The 19,785-nt window shown below is 41.9% G+C and overlaps 2 protein-coding genes and 1 long non-coding RNA gene across 7 annotated transcripts in view; 1 reads left to right on the plus strand and 2 right to left on the minus strand.

Moving 5' to 3' along the window:
• Positions 1-19,785, plus strand: part of LOC143721541 (uncharacterized) — a 323,157-nt gene that overhangs the window by 225,159 nt on the left and 78,213 nt on the right. The window lies entirely within an intron of this gene.
• LOC143722409 (uncharacterized) lies at positions 211-10,105 on the minus strand. Its single transcript, XM_077213816.1, has 8 exons — positions 10,000-10,105; positions 6,577-6,743; positions 6,092-6,275; positions 5,836-6,000; positions 5,006-5,065; positions 4,785-4,886; positions 583-719; positions 211-412 (listed from the first exon to the last, which is right to left on the minus strand). The coding sequence occupies exons 2-8, from the start codon at positions 6,712-6,714 to the stop codon at positions 359-361; spliced, it is 840 nt and encodes a 279-aa protein (XP_077069931.1). The 5' UTR covers positions 6,715-6,743; positions 10,000-10,105; the 3' UTR covers positions 211-358.
• The window catches only part of LOC143721532 (nuclear body protein SP140-like protein), a 12,770-nt gene continuing 10,544 nt past the window's right edge, over positions 17,560-19,785 (minus strand). For all 5 annotated transcript variants that reach the window (XM_077212028.1, XM_077212027.1, XM_077212026.1 and 2 more), the window contains exons 13-16: positions 19,765-19,785; positions 18,550-18,609; positions 18,306-18,449; positions 17,560-18,180 (exon numbers count right to left, since the gene is read on the minus strand). The exon at positions 19,765-19,785 is cut by the window's right edge and continues 79 nt beyond it. In XM_077212028.1, the coding sequence (XP_077068143.1) occupies positions 18,088-18,180; positions 18,306-18,449; positions 18,550-18,609; positions 19,765-19,785 (318 nt within the window). In that variant the 3' untranslated portion in view covers positions 17,560-18,087. The remainder of the gene's footprint in view (positions 18,181-18,305; positions 18,450-18,549; positions 18,610-19,764) is intronic.

Here is a 19,785-nt window from a genome sequence, read left to right on the forward strand (position 1 = left end):
AGAATTGTTTATTTATTTATTTAAATCCTATGGTGGCTAGAGTCACTAGTTATTTATTAGTTCAATGATAAACAGCCAAAAACAAATGCCCATTTTCTATATGGGCCACCGAATGTAAAGAACAAATGCTCTGTGTAGTCTGAAAACATTTGATTTATAATTAACCTTCAATGTCTAAGTTTCTTATGAAACAGTGCCGCACTCTTCATGTGAATGTAACATTGTAAAAAAGCTTTATTTCACACTAAAACAATCCATTCGTTGACAGACTTTATTAAAAGTGGAACAAAATTAGTCGATTTATGAGCTCAGTATAGAGAGTCATTTAAAATGCTGAATAAATTATGCATGGGACATATCATTTACGAAGGGTAAATTTTCCTTTAACTTTAGGTATCTTCAAAATTTCTAACTGAAAAGAGAAATAAACAAGGTTAGAAAAGCACAGAGAAAATAAAGTATTTTTAAAGAATATAATTTAAGCCACAAAACTGAAAATATACTGTTTCATATTTTGGCTAAATGTATTCAAGCCCTGAGACACATTAGCTAATGTGCAAGTTGATCTCTTTTTGTTCTCACCTCCATAAGACTCTTGAGGGTTTTGCCTTGGCATAATATACTTGTTTTCCAGCTCTTGTGTACTTCTTTTCCACCCCTTTGCTCAAATACTGCAGGGGAGATCATTTCTCCATTATGCTTAATGCAATCCCTTTTTCCTGAGAATAGATGAGAATTTTAATACGTGTATGTATGTGGTAGGTATGTGTAAGTGTAAATGTAATTAGATCCTATAAATCAGTTCCCGGACCCTTAAAAAGCTACACTCAATGCTGCACGAACAGTGCTACGGGGAAAACGTCTTCGTTTGACTGGTTGTGTGGCAAACACGGCAAATAATTTAGCTTAAATAACCTCTGATGATGACATCATTGGAATGCGCATGTCAAAGGTTATAAATAGATGTGTGACGGGTGTGCTCATCAGTTCTTTTGTCTTCAGAACCGCAATGTGTGCCATGTCAGAATCACTTCATTGCCAAGTAGTGCTTTCACACACAAGGAATGTGCTTCGGTAACAAGATGCTACCATGGCTGCTATAATCAGCGCCAATCTTGAGAAAAAAAATACAGCATGACATGGAGAAGAAAAAAAAGGCGACCCCCAGACTATGCTCCTGTAAGGAGTACAGTCTGGGAACAGGAAAAAACACCTCAGCAACATTAGCACATAAACAGTACAATCTACAACATGAACAAGACATTGCAACACGTGTGGGGAGTGGGGGATGGAGTTAGTCCAGCCCAGGCAAGCAGTCGTCCGGTCCTGCAGCCATTATGGCGCTGGTCACAGACCCGCCTGTCAGACTGGGGGTACGAAGCGGCGAAGGCGGGGGATGGGGTGTGGGGGGGATGCATATTTGTGTACATGTAAGTTCATGTGTGTTTAGACCTGGAGAGAGTCGCTAAGCCAGCACCATAATCTAGATGCCTCAGTCCGCAGGATTGTCATAGCGATACACAGCAAGTCGCCATGGAGACAACCTTGATCAGGTCCATACAAAGTCAACAACCACCAGGTGTCTGGGGAGTCAGGGAAGGAACGCAAGAGTGGCTCACTGCAGTGCTCATCCGGGAGAGTTGTTGTTCCAACAGCGGCCTTGTCCAAGGCCAGTGCTGGTAGGGGGGTGCCGAAACAGATAAGATTGGGATTGTTTGGTCTTCGGGTGAGTAGCCGCATTCAATTTACACAGGCTATTCTCTTGGTCCATTTTGGTCTCTGAAACGATCCATTTGCCTTTGCAAAGCTGTGAGCTTCTCCATGATGTTATCCATATAGTGGTTCATAATCTGAGTGCTGACAGCTCTGCCCACCGCTTCAATCATGACGGGCAGCCTTGTGGGGCTTTGGACAGCTGTCACCATCTTCTTAATTTCTCGATAAACCAGGGAAATGCCTAATCCAATCAGCAGAAGACCTGTTATCATGGTTTGCGAATAGGTAGATATCTTCAACGTCCTCCACGGAAAGAGCCGCCAGACACACGACCCGCCACTTCTCCCACGCGTCCATCGTGTAGCCAGCTGCGAACGTCCCAGCAGGGCCATGTGTGCTATTCAAACCTCTTCTCAAACTATCACTTTTGCAAGGAGTTAGCCTTCTCAGGCATGAAAAAGCCCTTCCCTTTCTCTCGCTCTCTATTAAGATCGTGTTGTCCTCCCGTCCACTGCTGAAGCGTGCCTCTGCGCTTATTCAGAGCGGGCTGATGATGTAGGTTCTCTTGTCAATAAAGAATCTAGTGGCTTGGATTTCGCGTCTACAGAGGCCAATCGCAGATTATGGGTCTGCTATATGTATATAATACGAGTGAACTGAGCATACAGGGGAGATTCCCCCCCAGACAGCAACAGTGTCAGCCCAGATCCGGCCAACATCTGGTACGTATGGATTACATGTGTACAAGATGTGGACCGGATCTGGGCTGACACTATTTTTCTGTCTGGGTTCTCTCTTGTTCCTGTGAATGCGTGCAAACAAATTGTGTGTATTTGCAAGCTATAATTTTATGATTCTTTGTTGATACTGCTCTAATATGAAAATTACTATATTTAGCATTTCATCCAGAATGTTTTTACTTGTCTAGTTGATATTTGGCTGCATTTAATTCTGAGAAATTATATAATAGGCTACTCATCTGATTTGAAAAGTTAGATGCTTGTATTAATATCTTGTCTGGCTGTTCTTTGACTAAATTTAATCATGAGGACTTACATGGCAAAATAGCCACCTGGAGATGGACTTTGAGAACGCCACCTCCGAGAGCTCCTCCCGGGATGAGGCACATGAGGAGTTTCTCGAAGTGGTCTCATTTCTGTCCGGTGGCCAGGGGGAGGGGCCTCAGAAACAGTCTCCGTTTTTCACGTGTCATTTTTGCTCTCAACGTCGACTTATTCCACTACTGTTGGTGCAAGGGCACGTGGTTATACTATGATGACCCAGTTGGAGAGACGCACGTGGGCTATCTCTCCTGGGAGCTCATCATCACTTAAAAAGTCAGCACTCCCCGCCAAGCCGTGCAGAACAACATTCACGCCAGTAAGGAAAGCGTTTCAGTCGTAATACTGGTGCTGCTCTGCAAATTATGGCAGGGGCACATAAAATATATAATAAGTAGCTCCTTCCCGACAGCAGTTTCCGAAGAAATGTTAAATATTTGGTTACTTCGTCAATATTAGTGCCCCTTTCAGGGAAGGTGGCAGCGTGGAAACTACTGCCAAACATATCTTATTGGGTTTTGAGAATCGTAGGAAAAGGCTACAGTATACAGTTTGCACACCATTCTCGTCGTTTCAACAGCGTGGTTTCCACTCCCGTGAAACCGGAACAGGTGCACTTGCTGAAACAAAAACTGCAAACTCTGCTGGACAAAGGGGCTATATGCATGGATGGATGCATGGATGCAGCTCTGGCTCAGTTGCGATTACAGGGCAGCCGCATTTTAAATTACTTAAGACGACTGGCTGATTTTGGCCCAGTCTCAAAAGCTTGTGCTTCGACATCGGATGTTGTCTTTGCTTATCTTATATATCTGGGGTTGAGACTCAACACCAAGAAAAGCGTTCTCGCTCCGGCCAAGAGAACTACAGTGGAGAAAATTATTATTTGATCCCCTGGTGATTTTGTAAGTTTGCCCACTTACAAAGAAATAAAGGGTCTATAATTTTTTATGGTAGGTTTATTTTAACGGATAGAGACAGAATATAAACCAAAAATCCAGAAAAACACATTATATAAAGGTTATAAATTGATTAGCATTTGATGTATTTGAGGTATTTGATCCCCATACCAACCAGCAATAATTCTGCCTCCCACAGATTGCTTATGATTGATTGATTGATTGATTGATTAGCCTTTATTGTCTCCTGACGGAGAAATTCATCTTGGGCATTCGAGATAGCAGATGCAACACAATATACATAACACCACTTATGTGCCCATGTAGAACACCACTTAGTCCTGTCACTTTAAGAAATTACTTCTAATGTCAGCTCATTATGTGTATAAAAGACACCTATCCACAGAATCTGTATCTTCCATTCCAACGTCTCCACTTCCACAGACAAGACAAAAGAGCTGTCAAAGGACATCAGGGATAAGATTGTAGATCTGCAAAAGGCTGGAATGGGCTACAAGACCATCAGCAAGAATCTTGGTGAGAAGGAGACAACTGTTGGTGCCATTATTTGGAAATGGAAGAAATACAAATTAACCATCAATCGCTCTCGGCCAGTATTTAAGTTGCTCTGTTTTCCTTTAGTTGTCGGTTGTTAATTTTGATAATGCTTGTGTTTGCATTTGACACACTGTTACCAGTCCGTCTTTTGTTTATTAATCCACGTTGAAACGTTTTAATCCTGCCTTCTGTCAGTGTGTCTTCATCTTGAGTACGCGCTACATATATAAAATATTTTTCTCATATTTTGAGGGTTCAGACTTGAAAGGTCATTAAAAAATATTCTATATTTATTTTTAAATATTCATTTAAAAAATATTAATTAATTCTAAGGCGTAGTATACATATTTTGTTTCAGATTTTTACTACTTTTTCAGGTTCTACATTTTCAGAGAATTAAAGTTACAATTCATAAAGCACAATTTTCATTTTGAAACATTCATGTGGAGATCAGCACAAAATAGGATAAATATAATAAAACAATAAAACTCTGCTTAATTATAATGTTTAGAGAGTGCTTTGAAACATTTAAACAGTGAGGGTAACTTACTCTTAAACAGTGTGTCTCTGTCCAATGAGGCCTTTTTGTTGCCACATGTGACAGGAAGCCATCTTTTGTGTTTAGGCTTATCCCAGAGATTCACTTTTTCCTCTTGGGTGATGAGCGTAAAAATCAAAATTAAAGTGATTAAAATAAAACACATAAAAAAATCAGACATTAAAATGTTCAGCAAATTTAATTCTACACACAAAAAAAAGTGCTCTACATACTTAAGGATGGATGGGAAAATGACTCTGATTCCGTGGTAGAGTCTGGAGAACTCTGAAGATCTGAAGAATTTTAGAAATACAAAACAGTAAGTTTGCATACCTCAAACCAATAAAAAAAAACAGATTGCTAATTGTTAACAGTGATGCCATAGAACCCATTGAATGAATGATTTCCCATTCGGTCACTATACGTACGTAATGGCCGACGAATAGGAATCTCGCTAGAGAGGCCAATCTACTTTGTGTGAAACTAAAGGAGCCAATGCACATTGGCGTGAAATAATTGTTATGACGTATGTCAGTGACTGACTGATAGGGAACGTCCCTGTTACATATGGTAACCCTTTTCCCCTGAAGGAGGGAAGGGAGGCGTAAGTCCCGTCGCCACAGCTCCTGTACCCCACTGCGTGACCGGGTCATTGCTCGGCTCCTCAGCGAAAAACCGAGGTGCTATCGCTTCGCACCTGCTGCTCATTATATACTCGCGCTGCATGGCAGAGCAGCTGCTGCAAATGATTGCACGCAATGTGCATTGGCTCCTTTAGTTTCACTCAAAGATCTATTCGCCGGTCATGACGTACGTATCCGTTACCTCCTTCAGGGAACGAGGGGTTCCAAATGTAACCGAGACGTTCCTCAAAGAACCTTTCAGTGAACACATGAAAAAAGTGTTTTATTCTAAATAAATTCTAAAAAACCTTTTTCCTAGTATAAAGAACATTTTGTGCATTGAAAATGTTCCATAGATGTTGAAGGTTCTTTGTGGTGCCATCAATGCCAATAAGAATCTTTATTTTTAAGATTGTATCTGATTTTGTCAGAGAACTCACCTCTCTCCATGTGTTTGGCCTTCTTCTTCTGTCTGTTAGTGATTTGTGATGACGGGCCAGCTTGGTTACTCGCAGAGCTCTTCCCCTCTCTTTCTTTTCCTGTGCCTCGATCCTCAGATCTCTCCCTTGTTTTGTTGTTTGGTTCTCCATTATGAGGAGATAAAACTAGAATTAGGAAATACATCAGCAATGCTGCAGACCTCAGTGTGATAAGTCACAGACAGACTGATAGATAGCTAAACAGATGATTTCTCACACTTCTCCAGAGTTGCAATGATTTCAGAGAGTTGGGGGTGATGCTTTAAAATGTGCTCCTGAGCCACACATTCCCAGAACTTTCTGACCCTCTTTGCTCCATTTGCTTCCTTTTGAATAAACTCCAATGCAGCATACACACCATTATTAACACCATTTTCACAATCAACTTTCTGAGCCTTTTGCTTCAAAAAAGAAGAGAGAAAAAAAGTCAAATCTTTATGTTTTTTATATTGACATATTATTGGACTGAAATGTTATGATCAACTCAAAAATATTTTTTATGGTGAAATAAATGGCAGTTGTGGTTGCCATAAGTATTCTGTCAAATGTAAACATCTACAAAACAACCCATAAATCATTCAATTTAAAAAACGGCAAATCCCTTTTCTGCTGAATTAAAAAAGGAAACTAACTGTTAACCAATTAACAGGTTTTTACTATAGAGTTCTTAGTCTGTTACACTTAAAATTACGATTATCTTACATAAAGCTCATCTGTAATGAGTCTATTGTCTTTGAGATGGCGAAGAAATGTGAATGGCTTTTCTATTGAAGATATTTTTGTCTTGTTTTGACGGAAAACTTCCAATAGCTTTTCATCTTCAAAAAATCCAAAATCCATAGTGATGATTCTCTTAAATATAGTTGATTCTGCAAAAGAGAATAGATTGTGAATTATTGACTCTGTGAAGTGTACCAATAAATCAATTCTGCTCAAACAATCATTTATCATGTTTTGTCGTCATCATATTATATTAGACGCCTAACAAACACCCACCCAAACCTTCAGTGACTCATTGGAATGCAGTTACAACCTGCTCACATACATACAATACCCTTAAATACTATTTTAGAAAATATCAACATTTATATTAGTTTTACAGACAGCATATTGTGCTATCAAAACTCCTGTCAATACAATAGGCAATAAACTGCAGCTCTTGTTATGTGTTATGTTTACACTATATTGCTTGGTATTGTGTGTCTGAGAGGAGTTTTGACAACATACATACTATTTCAGTGTGCTCATGCCAGCTGTTGAACGCACTGGATAGTTTGAGATTCAAATGCCTTATTTTATATATGATTTTTGTAATAATGAAAACTTGAAAATTTCAGGAAACACATGCTATACTCAGTATGATTCAAAAGTTAACACTGAGTACACACCAAAAGATTTTTTTTACATCTTATAAGGTTTTCAAAATGTGATAGACCACAAACGTGAGGACAAAAAATCCTAGATTTAAACATTTTGCTCCTATAGTGGCGGGTGGCAGAAAGTCTGGGCTACCCCTCCAGGAAGCACAAGGCTCTCCTGAGAATTAACATTTGAACCGTCCCTTGCATAATTATGTAACAGCAACATCCGAGACGCAGCACACAGTGTAACTCACACCTCACTTTGACAATCCCCCCCCCCCTTTTCCTCCTCACCTGAAACTCACTGAAAACCCATGAAATGTTAAATGTGTTCAAAAAAGTATCATTTAAAGTGTCTCAGTGCGCCTGGTAAAATGATCTCATTCTCCCAACCATAATGCAAAGCTAAAAGAAGTTACAAAATATGAGAAAAGTGATGTGTCCATTAAAGGTGTTCCCTCCCTCAGATCCTCCATTCTGATCTCACAGTTGTGAGCCCCTCACTAGGGGGACCAAATCTAATTACAATGACAGACACCACCATTTGGTTGTAGGGCTGTAGTCAAGACCACCTTTGTCGAGTCCAAGACAAGTCCAAGACCAGGACTAGTCGAGTCCAAAGTCAAGACCAAGTCCAAAGAGGTTAGAGTCCAAGACAAGACCGAGTCCAAAAAGGTTGCGTTATATGCGTTACATTATCATGACAATCATTTTGGGTTATTATTTGTTGATCTAAAAGCAAAAACAGTGCACCCAGGATTTTTAAGTATAGACATTCCCCTTGATATCATATAGGCCTAATCTTCTAATCTAAAGAAAAAAGAATGATGACATATGGTGATACCTCATAATAGCAGTGTTAGAACTGATACAAACACCAACCCACTATTATTACCACTGATAGGTACTAGTAGCCAACTGAGAATTTGATCTACTAAATGACAATATAGCACTCCAGTAAAATGTGTCTGTGGTAATTTCCTCACGTTAAACCGAACTTTTATTTTGACGGGATTCTGAGTGTATCTGACGATGAAATGCTAAAGATATATGTGTACTTGAGTACGTGTAGTAGCCTACATGAACCTGCGGCACTCATTTGCAGAGACTCGCTGAACATCAGCCTCGGCTGTGGAATAATTTGCTAATAGAAGTTAGCATAGCCCCTCCGTGACCTCTTTTAAGTCACTTTTAAAAACGCACTTGTTTTCTTTGGCCTATAAATAAGGATGTTTTACTTTTATTATTTCTCCTTTGAGTATGATGCTGTTTTTTCTATTTATCTAAGTCTGATACTGCCATTGTTGCTGTTTATTATTGATGAGTCTGATACTGTTTTTTTGCGACTCCTGTTTAAGGCTGTTCTTAGCTCTGCTGTACTTATCTGCGCTGTGCTGTTATGCATGGTATTATTGTCTTTTAATTTTGTAGTTCTGTAAAGCACTTTGGTCAGTCGGTGGCTGTTATAAAACGTGCTATAGGCTATAAATAAAATTAACTTGAACTGAACAATCAGATTTGATAGCAGTCTTTAATATTCACAGTCACTACTCCATATAGCAATTTCATATTATGGTCGGCAGTGAATAGACAGATCTGTTATTTCAACTATGCGCCGGTATTGCAGTAGCAAATAGTAGGCTAAATCGTCGTACTTGTCAATGCCGGGCAGTAGCTACAATCTGCGGTAATCTGCGGAGGTTTCTGCGGAAGTCTGCGGGTGCATACTTCAATAATACATTACTGGGAACATAATAAAGACACCTGGACTCGGTCGAGACCAAAAGCCATATTTGGTAAGACCAGCGGCCGAAACCGACACAAGTCCTTTCCTTTACTGTCTATGGACAAGTCCGAGTCCGAATACCAGCGAGTCCGAGAATATAGAAAAACGGTCTCGAGTCCGGACTCGAGTCCAAGACCGGACTCGAGCACTAGCCTACAGCCCTGATTTGGTGACAAATAAACAATAAAATAAGCAATTTGCCACAAATCAACAAGCTGATATTCAACAACATGTTCGCGATCGGGGCGGCTTCGACGTTCTTCCGAGCAGGTTCGGACACTCTTAACACACCTCACACCAAGGGAAAATCTGATAAAATAATCTGTAGAACCATCAAGATAATCGGGAAATAGGATTGTCGGAAGGAGGGAAATTGGCCCAAAATCAGCCCGATTATCTTTTGGTGTGTAGGCTACTCAGCATAATAATAAAATAATTTAAAATCAGTTCTGGAGAATTACAAGATACTTTAAGCTATTTTTTTTATGCACATGTTTTTTACAAGTGGACAGAGGCCGTCTTAAAGTAAAATGTGTTTTTTTATATAGACCTATATATATATAGGCTATATATATTATTTGATATAAATATTTATATTATAAATATTTGGTTTTGTAACCATTACACAATTTTACACACACACACACACACACACACACACACACACACACACACACACACACACACACACACACACACACACACACACACACACACACACACACACACATATATATATATATATATATATAATATATATATATATATATATATATATATATATATATATATAATTACATATACTTTATGGTGCAGTAACAGTACCAAGCCACTCACTCTGACACAGAAACAAAACTGAAAGTGTTTACCTGGTGGTTGTGATATAAGTTATTGTGGAATTTGATTGATTCAAAAAAAAAGAAAAAACAACACATCAGAAAAACAACATTGAAATGCGAATTACTATTAAGTATTCACCTTGGTGTCTGTTTGTCGAGCTCTGTCTCTCTTTTACGCAGTCAAGTATGTACACACAAACACGGTCTACAGTCACCTTTCCTTTTCCTTGCTCTGCCTAAACCACACCTTTCTGTAGATCTGCCAACGCCCTGATCACTTACCATTTTAAAAATCTTTATATATAACAAAAGATAATTACAATTTTATTTGACACATTTTAACATAAAATATCACCTTGTATCAGGTGTGGCAAACATAATACGAAATGATGATTCAGCCATGCAGAATTTAAATAAACAACCTTTTGGTAATCTGGTAATCATTTTTTTTTTTTTACCTATAGAGGGAATGCACGTGACGTCCCCATTGGCCGGAGTGACTGCGGTTACGCCCACAAGTGGCAAAAAGACTGAGCGGCAGCATTGGTTTTCAGTGTGAATTCTGCGGAAAAACACACAAAACGCGTCTAAAACGGGAAAGTGCTTTGAGACTGACTGTACAACTAGATTTGACAAGAAATATGAGGAATATTTTTACAGACTACCTAAAGCTAAAGAACAAGCAAATAGATCACTGCAATTCATAGAAACAACTGGACTCCAGGCAGCGAAAGGTGGATTAGCAGTTATCATTTTTGTGTCAATATATACCTAATTTAGTGGTAAAATCATTCTCTATATATTGTATTGTTATATATTGCAGTGACAACTCATCAATCAAATATTTACCACTGTATATTCTGAATTTGACATTTTTAAATAAACACTGACAAAAAACTATACAAGTTTTAAGTCTAGACGATATGATGATTTATATAACTGTTACGTGTGGGTTTTGCTGTGTCTTGTATATCACGTGATTCCTTGTTTGTCATGTGACCCTGCCATGTGTCTTGTCTTTTGTTGTTGTTGCTCAGTGTCCACAGGTGTTCCTCGTCCATGTTTATTAGTCTCCCCAGGTGTTTCTTATTAACCACGCCCCCTTGTTATCTTGTTTAGCTTGTTTGTCTGTGTATTTAAACCCCTGTGTTTCAGTTGTTGGCTGTCGGTTGTTGTTTTATGTTACTCCTGTCGTGTTCTGAGTTCCCTGGATTCCCTGTTTTTGTATTTGTTTAATTAAATGTGCTTGCGATTGGATTCACTCTCCGTTTCATTCCTGACTGGATGTAACAGAACAACCGACCAACATGAATCCAGCAGCACAGATTATGTGTCTCCATCAGGGAGATCGGCCCATAGAGGAGTACGTGAAAATTTTTATTGAACTGGCAAACGCAACGTCTATGGATTCTCAGTGCCTCATGATATTTTTTAGAGGCGGACTATCTGAGCCACTCAGTTATTTCATGCCCTTGCATGATCCTCATGGAACTTTAGAGGAGTATTTTGACCTGGCCCTTGTGTTGAGCGGCTCAACTTTTACTGTGGGTTTGGTGGAGGAGGAGCTCCGCAACCCCACAGTACCTCAGCCAGAGACCGTCCAGCCAGAGACCGTCCAGCCAGAGACCGTCCAGCCAGAGACCGTCCAGCCAGAGACCGTCCAGCCAGAGACCGTCCAGCCAGAGACCGTCCAGCCAGAGACCGTCCAGCCAGAGACCGTCCAGCCAGAGACCGTCCAGCCAGAGACCGTCCAGCCAGAGACCGTCCAGCCAGAGCCTCACGTCAGCCACGTCCAGCCAGAGCCTCACGTCAGCCACGTCCAGCCAGAGCCTCACGTCAGCCACGTCCAGCCAGAGCCTCACGTCAGCCACGTCCAGCCAGAGCCTCACGTCAGCCACGTCCAGCCAGAGCCTCACGTCAGCCACGTCCAGCCAGAGCCTCACGTCAGCCACGTCCAGCCAGAGCCTCACGTCAGCCACGTCCAGCCAGAGCCAGAGCTTCACGTCAGCCACTTCCAGCCAGAGCCAGAGCTTCACGTCAGCCACGTCCAGCCAGAGCCTCACGTCAGCCACGTCCAGCCAGAGCCAGTCTTCGAGCAAGAGCCTGAGCCAGTCTTCGAGCAAGAGCCTGAGCCAGTCTTCGAGCAAGAGCCTGAGCCAGTCTTCGAGCAAGAGCCTGAGCCAGTCTTCGAGCAAGAGCCTGAGCCAGTCTTCGAGCAAGAGCCTGAGCCAGTCTTCGAGCAAGAGCCTGAGCCAGTCTTCGAGCAAGAGCCTGAGCCAGTCTTCGAGCAAGAGCCTGAGCCAGTCTTCGAGCAAGAGCCTGAGCCAGTCTTCGAGCAAGAGCCTGAGCCAGTCTTCGAGCAAGAGCCTGAGCCAGTCTTCGAGCAAGAGCCTGAGCCAGTCTTCGAGCAAGAGCCTGAGCCAGTCTTCGAGCAAGAGCCTGAGCCAGTCTTCGAGCAAGAGCCTGAGCCAGTCTTCGAGCAAGAGCCTGAGCCAGTCTTCGAGCAAGAGCCTGAGCCAGTCTTCGAGCAAGAGCCTGAGCCAGTCTTCGAGCAAGAGCCTGAGCCAGTCTTCGAGCAAGAGCCTGAGCCAGTCTTCGAGCAAGAGCCTGAGCCAGTCTTCGAGCAAGAGCCTGAGCCAGTCTTCGAGCAAGAGCCTGAGCCAGTCTTCGAGCAAGAGCCTGAGCCAGTCTTCGAGCAAGAGCCTGAGCCAGTCTTCGAGCAAGAGCCTGAGCCAGTCTTCGAGCAAGAGCCTGAGCCAGTCTTCGAGCAAGAGCCTGAGCCAGTCTTCGAGCAAGAGCCTGAGCCAGTCTTCGAGCAAGAGCCTGAGCCAGTCTTCGAGCAAGAGCCTGAGCCAGTCTTCGAGCAAGAGCCTGAGCCAGTCTTCGAGCAAGAGCCTGAGCCAGTCTTCGAGCAAGAGCCTGAGCCAGTCTTCGAGCAAGAGCCTGAGCCAGTCTTCGAGCAAGAGCCTGAGCCAGTCTTCGAGCAAGAGCCTGAGCCAGTCTTCGAGCAAGAGCCTGAGCCAGTCTTCGAGCAAGAGCCTGAGCCCGTCTCCTGTTCGCCAGAACCGGAGCCAATCACCTGCACGCCAGAGACTGAACACACCGCAGACCGATCAAGTCACGTCTGCCGATCCAGAGACCGATCAAGTCACGTCTGCCGATCCAGAGACCGATCAAGTCACGTCTGCCGATCCAGAGACCGATCAAGTCACGTCTGCCGATCCAGAGACCGATCAAGTCACGTCTGCCGATCCAGAGACCGATCAAGTCACGTCTGCCGATCCAGAGACCGATCAAGTCACGTCTGCCGATCCAGAGACCGATCAAGTCACGTCTGCCGATCCAGAGACCGATCAAGTCACGTCTGCCGATCCAGAGACCGATCAAGTCACGTCTGCCGATCCAGAGACCGATCAAGTCACGTCTGCCGATCCAGAGACCGATCAAGTCACGTCTGCCGATCCAGAGACCGATCAAGTCACGTCTGCCGATCCAGAGACCGATCAAGTCACGTCTGCCGATCCAGAGACCGATCAAGTCACGTCTGCCGATCCAGAGACCGATCAAGTCACGTCTGCCGATCCAGAGACCGATCAAGTCACGTCTGCCGATCCAGAGACCGATCAAGTCACGTCTGCCGATCCAGAGACCGATCAAGTCACGTCTGCCGATCCAGAGACCGATCAAGTCACGTCTGCCGATCCAGAGACCGATCAAGTCACGTCTGCCGATCCAGAGACCGATCAAGTCACGTCTGCCGATCCAGAGACCGATCAAGTCACGTCTGCCGATCCAGAGACCGATCAAGTCACGTCTGCCGATCCAGAGACTTTTCAAGTCACGTCTGCCGATCCAGAGACTTTTCATGTCACTTCCTCCGAGCCAGTGTCTACGGACAAGATGGCTGCCTCCGAGTGAGAGTCTGTTCCTGTTCCCGAGCCTGTGTTGTCTGTTCCCGAGCCAGTGAGTGTGTTGTCTGTTCCCGAACCAGTGTGTGTGTTGTCTGTTCCCGAGCCAGAGCCAGTGTGTGTGTTGTCTGTTCCCGAGCCAGTGTGTGTGTTGTCTATTCCTGAGCACGAACCAGTGTGTGTGTTGTCTGTTCCCGAGCCAGTGAGTGTGTTGTCTGTTCCCGAGCCAGTGTGTGTGGTGTCTGTTCCCGAGCCAGTGTGTGTGGTGTCTGTTCCCGAACCAGTTTGTGTGTGTTGTCTGTTCCCGAGCCAGAGTCTGTGTTGTCTGTTCCTGAGCCAGAGTCAGTGTGTGTGTTGTCTGCTGTTCCTGAGCCGGGGTCTTCGCCGCCCTGGCCGCCCGATGGACTGTCTTCTCCGCCCTGGCCGCCCGATGGACTGTCTTCTCCGCCCTGGCCGCCCGAAGGACTGTCTTCTCCGCCCTGGCCGCCCGAAGGACTGTCTTCTCCGCCCTGGCCGCCCGATGGACTGTCTTCTTCGCCCTGGCCGCCGATGGACTGTCTTCTTCGCCCTGGCCGCCCGAATGACTGTCTTCTCCGCCGTGGCCATCCGAGGGCTCATCTCTGCCCTGGTCCCCTGCGCAACCTTCTCTGCCCTGGTCCTGTTCCCCTGCTAGGACTTGGCCCTCCTACCCTCCCCCAAGACCACCTCCGCTTCACCACCCTCCTGAACTTTAGTGTTTTTGTTTCAAGGGGCGTCGGGAGCCGCCCATAGGGGGAGGGGGGGGGGGGGGGGGGCGGCTATGTTACGTGTGGGTTTTGCTGTGTCTTGTATATCACGTGATTCCTTGTTTGTCATGTGACCCTGCCATGTGTCTTGTCTTTTGTTGTTGTTGCTCAGTGTCCACAGGTGTTCCTCGTCCATGTTTATTAGTCTCCCCAGGTGTTTCTTATTAACCACGCCCCCTTGTTATCTTGTTTAGCTTGTTTGTCTGTGTATTTAAACCCCTGTGTTTCAGTTGTTGGCTGTCGGTTGTTGTTTTATGTTACTCCTGTCGTGTTCTGAGTTCCCTGGATTCCCTGTTTTTGTATTTGTTTAATTAAATGTGCTTGCGATTGGATTCACTCTCCGTTTCATTCCTGACTGGATGTAACAATAACATTGATATAAGTGATCACCTGGATTTAGACCTGCCTATATTGTATTTATATAAAGCGTTCACAGGCAAATTTGCTGTATGTATTTCCCCGGTGTCAAAATCAGGCACATATAAATGTCAGGAAACACGATTCCTGGCTGCATGTTAATATCCATGGATCACTGGATCTTTAGTAAGTAGTAAGGAACACTATATTGAGTCCAATCTTTAGTTTAAACTGATAATCGTTTGTTTTACTTGCGTTTTCGCAGTTTCCCCTATTAAATCCAGTCACGCAGCTGCTCTTCTGCCACTCAGTCCGGCTGAGGGGGCGTGTTCCGGCGGGAAAGTGACGTTAATGCATTCCCTCTATACTGCCAGTGGAATCTAATCATAGAAAAATCCTGGTTTTAAGTGCAAGACATATACAATTTCAGACTGCTCGTGTCAGATGTTGAACGAACTGGATAATTTAAGATTCAAATGCCTTATTTTACATATGATTTTTGTAATATGAAATATTGAAAATTTAAGGAAACACGTTATGATCAGTATGATGCCTGATCAGTGTATATACAGTATATACAGGTCCTTCTCAAAAAATTAGCATATTGTGATAAAGTTCATTATTTTCCATAATGTAATGATAACAATTAAACTTTCATATATTTTAGATTCATTGCACACCAACTGAAATATTTCAGGTCTTTTATTGTTTTAATACGGATGATTTTGGCATACAGCTCATGAAAACCCAAAATTCCTATCTCAAAAAATTAACATATTTCATCCGACCAATAAAAGAAGTGTTTTTAATACAAAAAAAGTCAACCTTCAAATAATTATGTTCATTTAAGCACTCAATACTTGGTCGGGAATCCTTTTGCAGAAATGACTGCTTCAATGCGGCTTGGCATGGAGGCAATCAGCCTGTGGCACTGCTGAGGTGTTATGGAGGCCCAGGATGCTTCGATAGCGGCATTAAGCTCATCCAGAGTGTTGGGTCTTGCGTCTCTCAACTTTCTCTTCACAATATCCCACGGATTCTCTATGGGGTTCAGTTCAGGAGAGTTGGCAGGCCAATTGAGCACAGTAATACCATGGTCAGTAAACCATTTACCAGTGGTTTTGGCACTGTGAGCAGGTGCCAGGTCGTGCTGAAAAATGAAATCTTCATCTCCATAAAGCTTTTCAGCAGATGGAAGCATGAAGTGCTCCATAATCTCCTGATAGCTAGCTGGATTGACCCTGCCCTTGATAAAACACAGTGGACCAACACCAGCAGCTGACACGGCACCCCAGACCATCACTGACTGTGGGTACTTGACACTGGACTTCAGGCATTTTGGCATTAGCTTCTCCCCAGTCTTCCTCCAGACTCTGGCACCTTGATTTCCGAATGACATGCAAAATTTACTTTCATCCGAAAAAAGTACTTTGGACCACTGAGCAACAGTCCAGTGCTGCTTCTCTGTAGCCCAGGTCAGGCGCTTCTGCCGCTGTTTCTGGTTCAAAAGTGGCTTGACCTGGGGAATGCGGCACCTGTAGCCCATTTCCTGCACACGCCTGTGCACGGTGGCTCTAGATGTTTCTACTCCAGACTCAGTCCACTGCTTCCGCAGGTCCCCCAAGGTCTGGAATCGGCCCTTCTCCACAATCTTCCTCAGGGTCCGGTCACCTCTTCTCGTTGTGCAGTATTTTTTGCCACACTTTTTCCTTCCCACAGACTTCCCACTGAGGTGCCTTGATACAGCACTCTGGGAACAGCCTATTTGTTCAGAAATTTCTTTCTGTGTCTTACCCTCTTGCTTGAGGGTGTCAATGATGGCCTTCTGGACAGCAGTCAGGTCGGCAGTCTTACCCATGATTGTGGTTTTGAGTAATGAAACAGGCTGGGAGTTTTTAAAAGCCTCAGGAATCTTTTGCAGGTGTTTAGAGTTAATTAGTTGATTCTGATGATTAGGTTAATAGCTCGTTTAGAGACCCTTTTCATGAAATGCTAATTTTTTTCAGATATGAATTTTGGGTTTTAATGAGCTGTCTGCCAAAATCATCAGTATTAAAACAATAAAAGACCTGAAATATTTCAGTTGGTGTGCAATGAATCTAAAATATATGAAAGTTTAATTTTTATCATTGCATTATGGAAAATAATGAACTTTATCACAATATGCAAATTTTTTGAGGAGGACCTGTATATACAGTATATAAATTGTAATAAGAAAAAGCCCCCCACACACATATATACATATACATTATATATATATATGTATATATATATATACATATACATTATATATATATATATATATATATATATATATATATATATATATATATATATATAATCCTCTCTCATTACAGTTTGTAAGATTAATTTTCTCCAACTCGCGTGGTTTTCTCAATTATAATTATCATTTAATATAGCATGATTTGGATATTTAGAATTGGTTGAAAAATCTTAGTGCCAAAACATAATACATTAAATTAATTTGAACTCCAATATAGAGACACAAAATGGATTATACCTACAGTATAAGAACAGAAAGAATATAATTCACTAACCTGAATTAATAAAGTTCAGTAAACGCAAGCATAATTTCTATTAAAATATGAAGAGAGGACCATGAACACATTCATTATAAACTTCCATATATTTCATTATAAACTTCCACTTTAATTACATATTTATAACATTGCTATTTGGTACATTTAAAACTTGCCGGAAGCCATATTTGCTTCTTGGACTGATTGTTTTGGCATACAACAATGGAAAGAGAATTATTCAATAAAAAGAGATAATAGTTGTCCCAAATATTTTATTGTGATTGGTATTTTGTTTAATTAGCAAACAAAATATTTAATTTGTTACCTGTCATCTTATAGTATATAGGCCAATATCTACATTTAGTTTGAGTCACTCTAAGACTATTATTATTATTATTATACTTGACATTTACACAAAACAAGCTTTTGAAGAATTTCTAAATGGAAAAACAAAATTATTTTCAAATCTGTCCACATTTTTAACAATGGTATCCATTTATTTATAAACCAAAAAAAATTGAAGGGCCATGGTTGCTGGCATTCAAATCCTCAACTATCAGTACAAGTCCTCTTATTGCAGTGTGACTGTGAATGTAACTAGACTGAAAAACCTGACAGTAACTTCTGTTTTGACAAATCAACCCACTGCATATAGGTGCTTAAAGACAGTTTCAAACTCCTTCTTGAACACTTCCTTTAGCCTAGAGGTCATTCTACGGGTCTCATTATCCTACAGAAAAAAAGAGAGAAAGAAAGAGAGAGAATTTAGGATATAAGGATATTTAGGACAGCAAACGTAAAAAAATAACTCTTGCAACATTGGAAAAGGTTGCAATAATTTCAAATAAATCTTACTCTGTTGGAGGTACAAAAGTTGTTGAAAATCTGTTCAATATCTGCGACAAAGTCTTGCACGGTTTTATAATTATTATTCTCCAGCTCCAGCTTCACTCTGCTCAGCATCATGGGACCACAAATGTTCTTACTGTATCCTGGAACCTGAACACCAGCAGTGCAGACGTCACATGTATGTACATCACATATAAGACCTTTAAATAATGACAAAGAGATGGATGAAGACGCTAAAGAAGAGATTTACATTAGTGCAGGGGTCAGTCATGCAGTCATGTAGCAGTTGTAACATCAAACACCGGCAGTGCTGGAAAATAACAAAAAACTAAGTGTTAATACAGAATAGTTTGTGCGTCAGTGTGAGTCATCTGTAACTGTGTCATGATCATTTCATGATCAAACATGACAACATTAAAAGCCAGGTGTAAATGCACTCAAGAACCACTCAAATTAGATCACTATAAAACAAATGCTGATCACATTTAATTAAGGTGTCAATGCAAATTATCTTTTATAATCTCCATTCAGCTATGCAAGTATGTAATGAGGTTATGCTTTACTTTTTCTGCTTCCAAAACTGCACTACGATGGTTTACTCACCTGATCAAAAATAGTATTTCATTATTTCACTGGATTACACTTGGAATCTTTTTTTTCTCATTTCTCTCACCAAACACAGCGCTGTCTTCAGACATGTTTCAGTTAATGCAACCTTGTGTAATATGTAAGTGGCAATTTGCCAGGGATCGTCAATTTGCATTTTGTGATTGAATATCTAAACGATCACACAGGAGTCAAACTGGATGAAGGTGTAAATGCCATCTGGCTAAAAATACGTTCGTCATATCCATAAATTGAGAAGTGTGACAGAGTGTTTAATGAAATGAGAATCAACATTGGCTTGGCCTTTCGGAGATAGCGGGAACTGAGGGATTGGAAAAGTGACGCAGAGATGGAGTTTTTATCACTCAACATCTGAGTAAGGTATTTTATTGAACAGATAAACTGCCATATGTAGCTCTCCAACAGAGTTCATTGTAAAGTATTATCTATTGTAAAGGGTCATTCATTATGGTTGTTGTCATTATGTAGTAGTGAATATATTATGAGCACTAAGGTAATCTCTCGCTCTCTTTTTATTTATGAGAAAGAACCATATTCATCTGCACACTCACGCAAAGAACAACCAAAACCATGTTCTTCCACAAAATGCATGCAGTTTTGTTTTTTAACCGCTATAGAAGCCAAAAGTTACATAGTGTACCTTTAAGGACACTAAAGAGACCTTTCTACGAACTCTGAAAAACACCGTAGGCTCCCTGATCACCTTTGTGAACATGCATTATTCCTGCTGCAGGAGGCATGAGGACTGTAGATGTGAACAAAGCTATAAACTGTAATGTTCGTAATGTAAGATGCCTAAGACTGTGTTACAGGGAGACGGGAAGGACATCTTTTTTACCAGTGTGTACTGAGAGACTGG

The sequence above is a fragment of the Siphateles boraxobius genome, unplaced genomic scaffold, assembly GCF_051911475.1.
Source record: "Siphateles boraxobius isolate OS27281-9 unplaced genomic scaffold, OSU_SipBor_1 66, whole genome shotgun sequence".
In the NCBI taxonomy this organism is placed as follows: domain Eukaryota; kingdom Metazoa; phylum Chordata; class Actinopteri; order Cypriniformes; family Leuciscidae; genus Siphateles; species Siphateles boraxobius.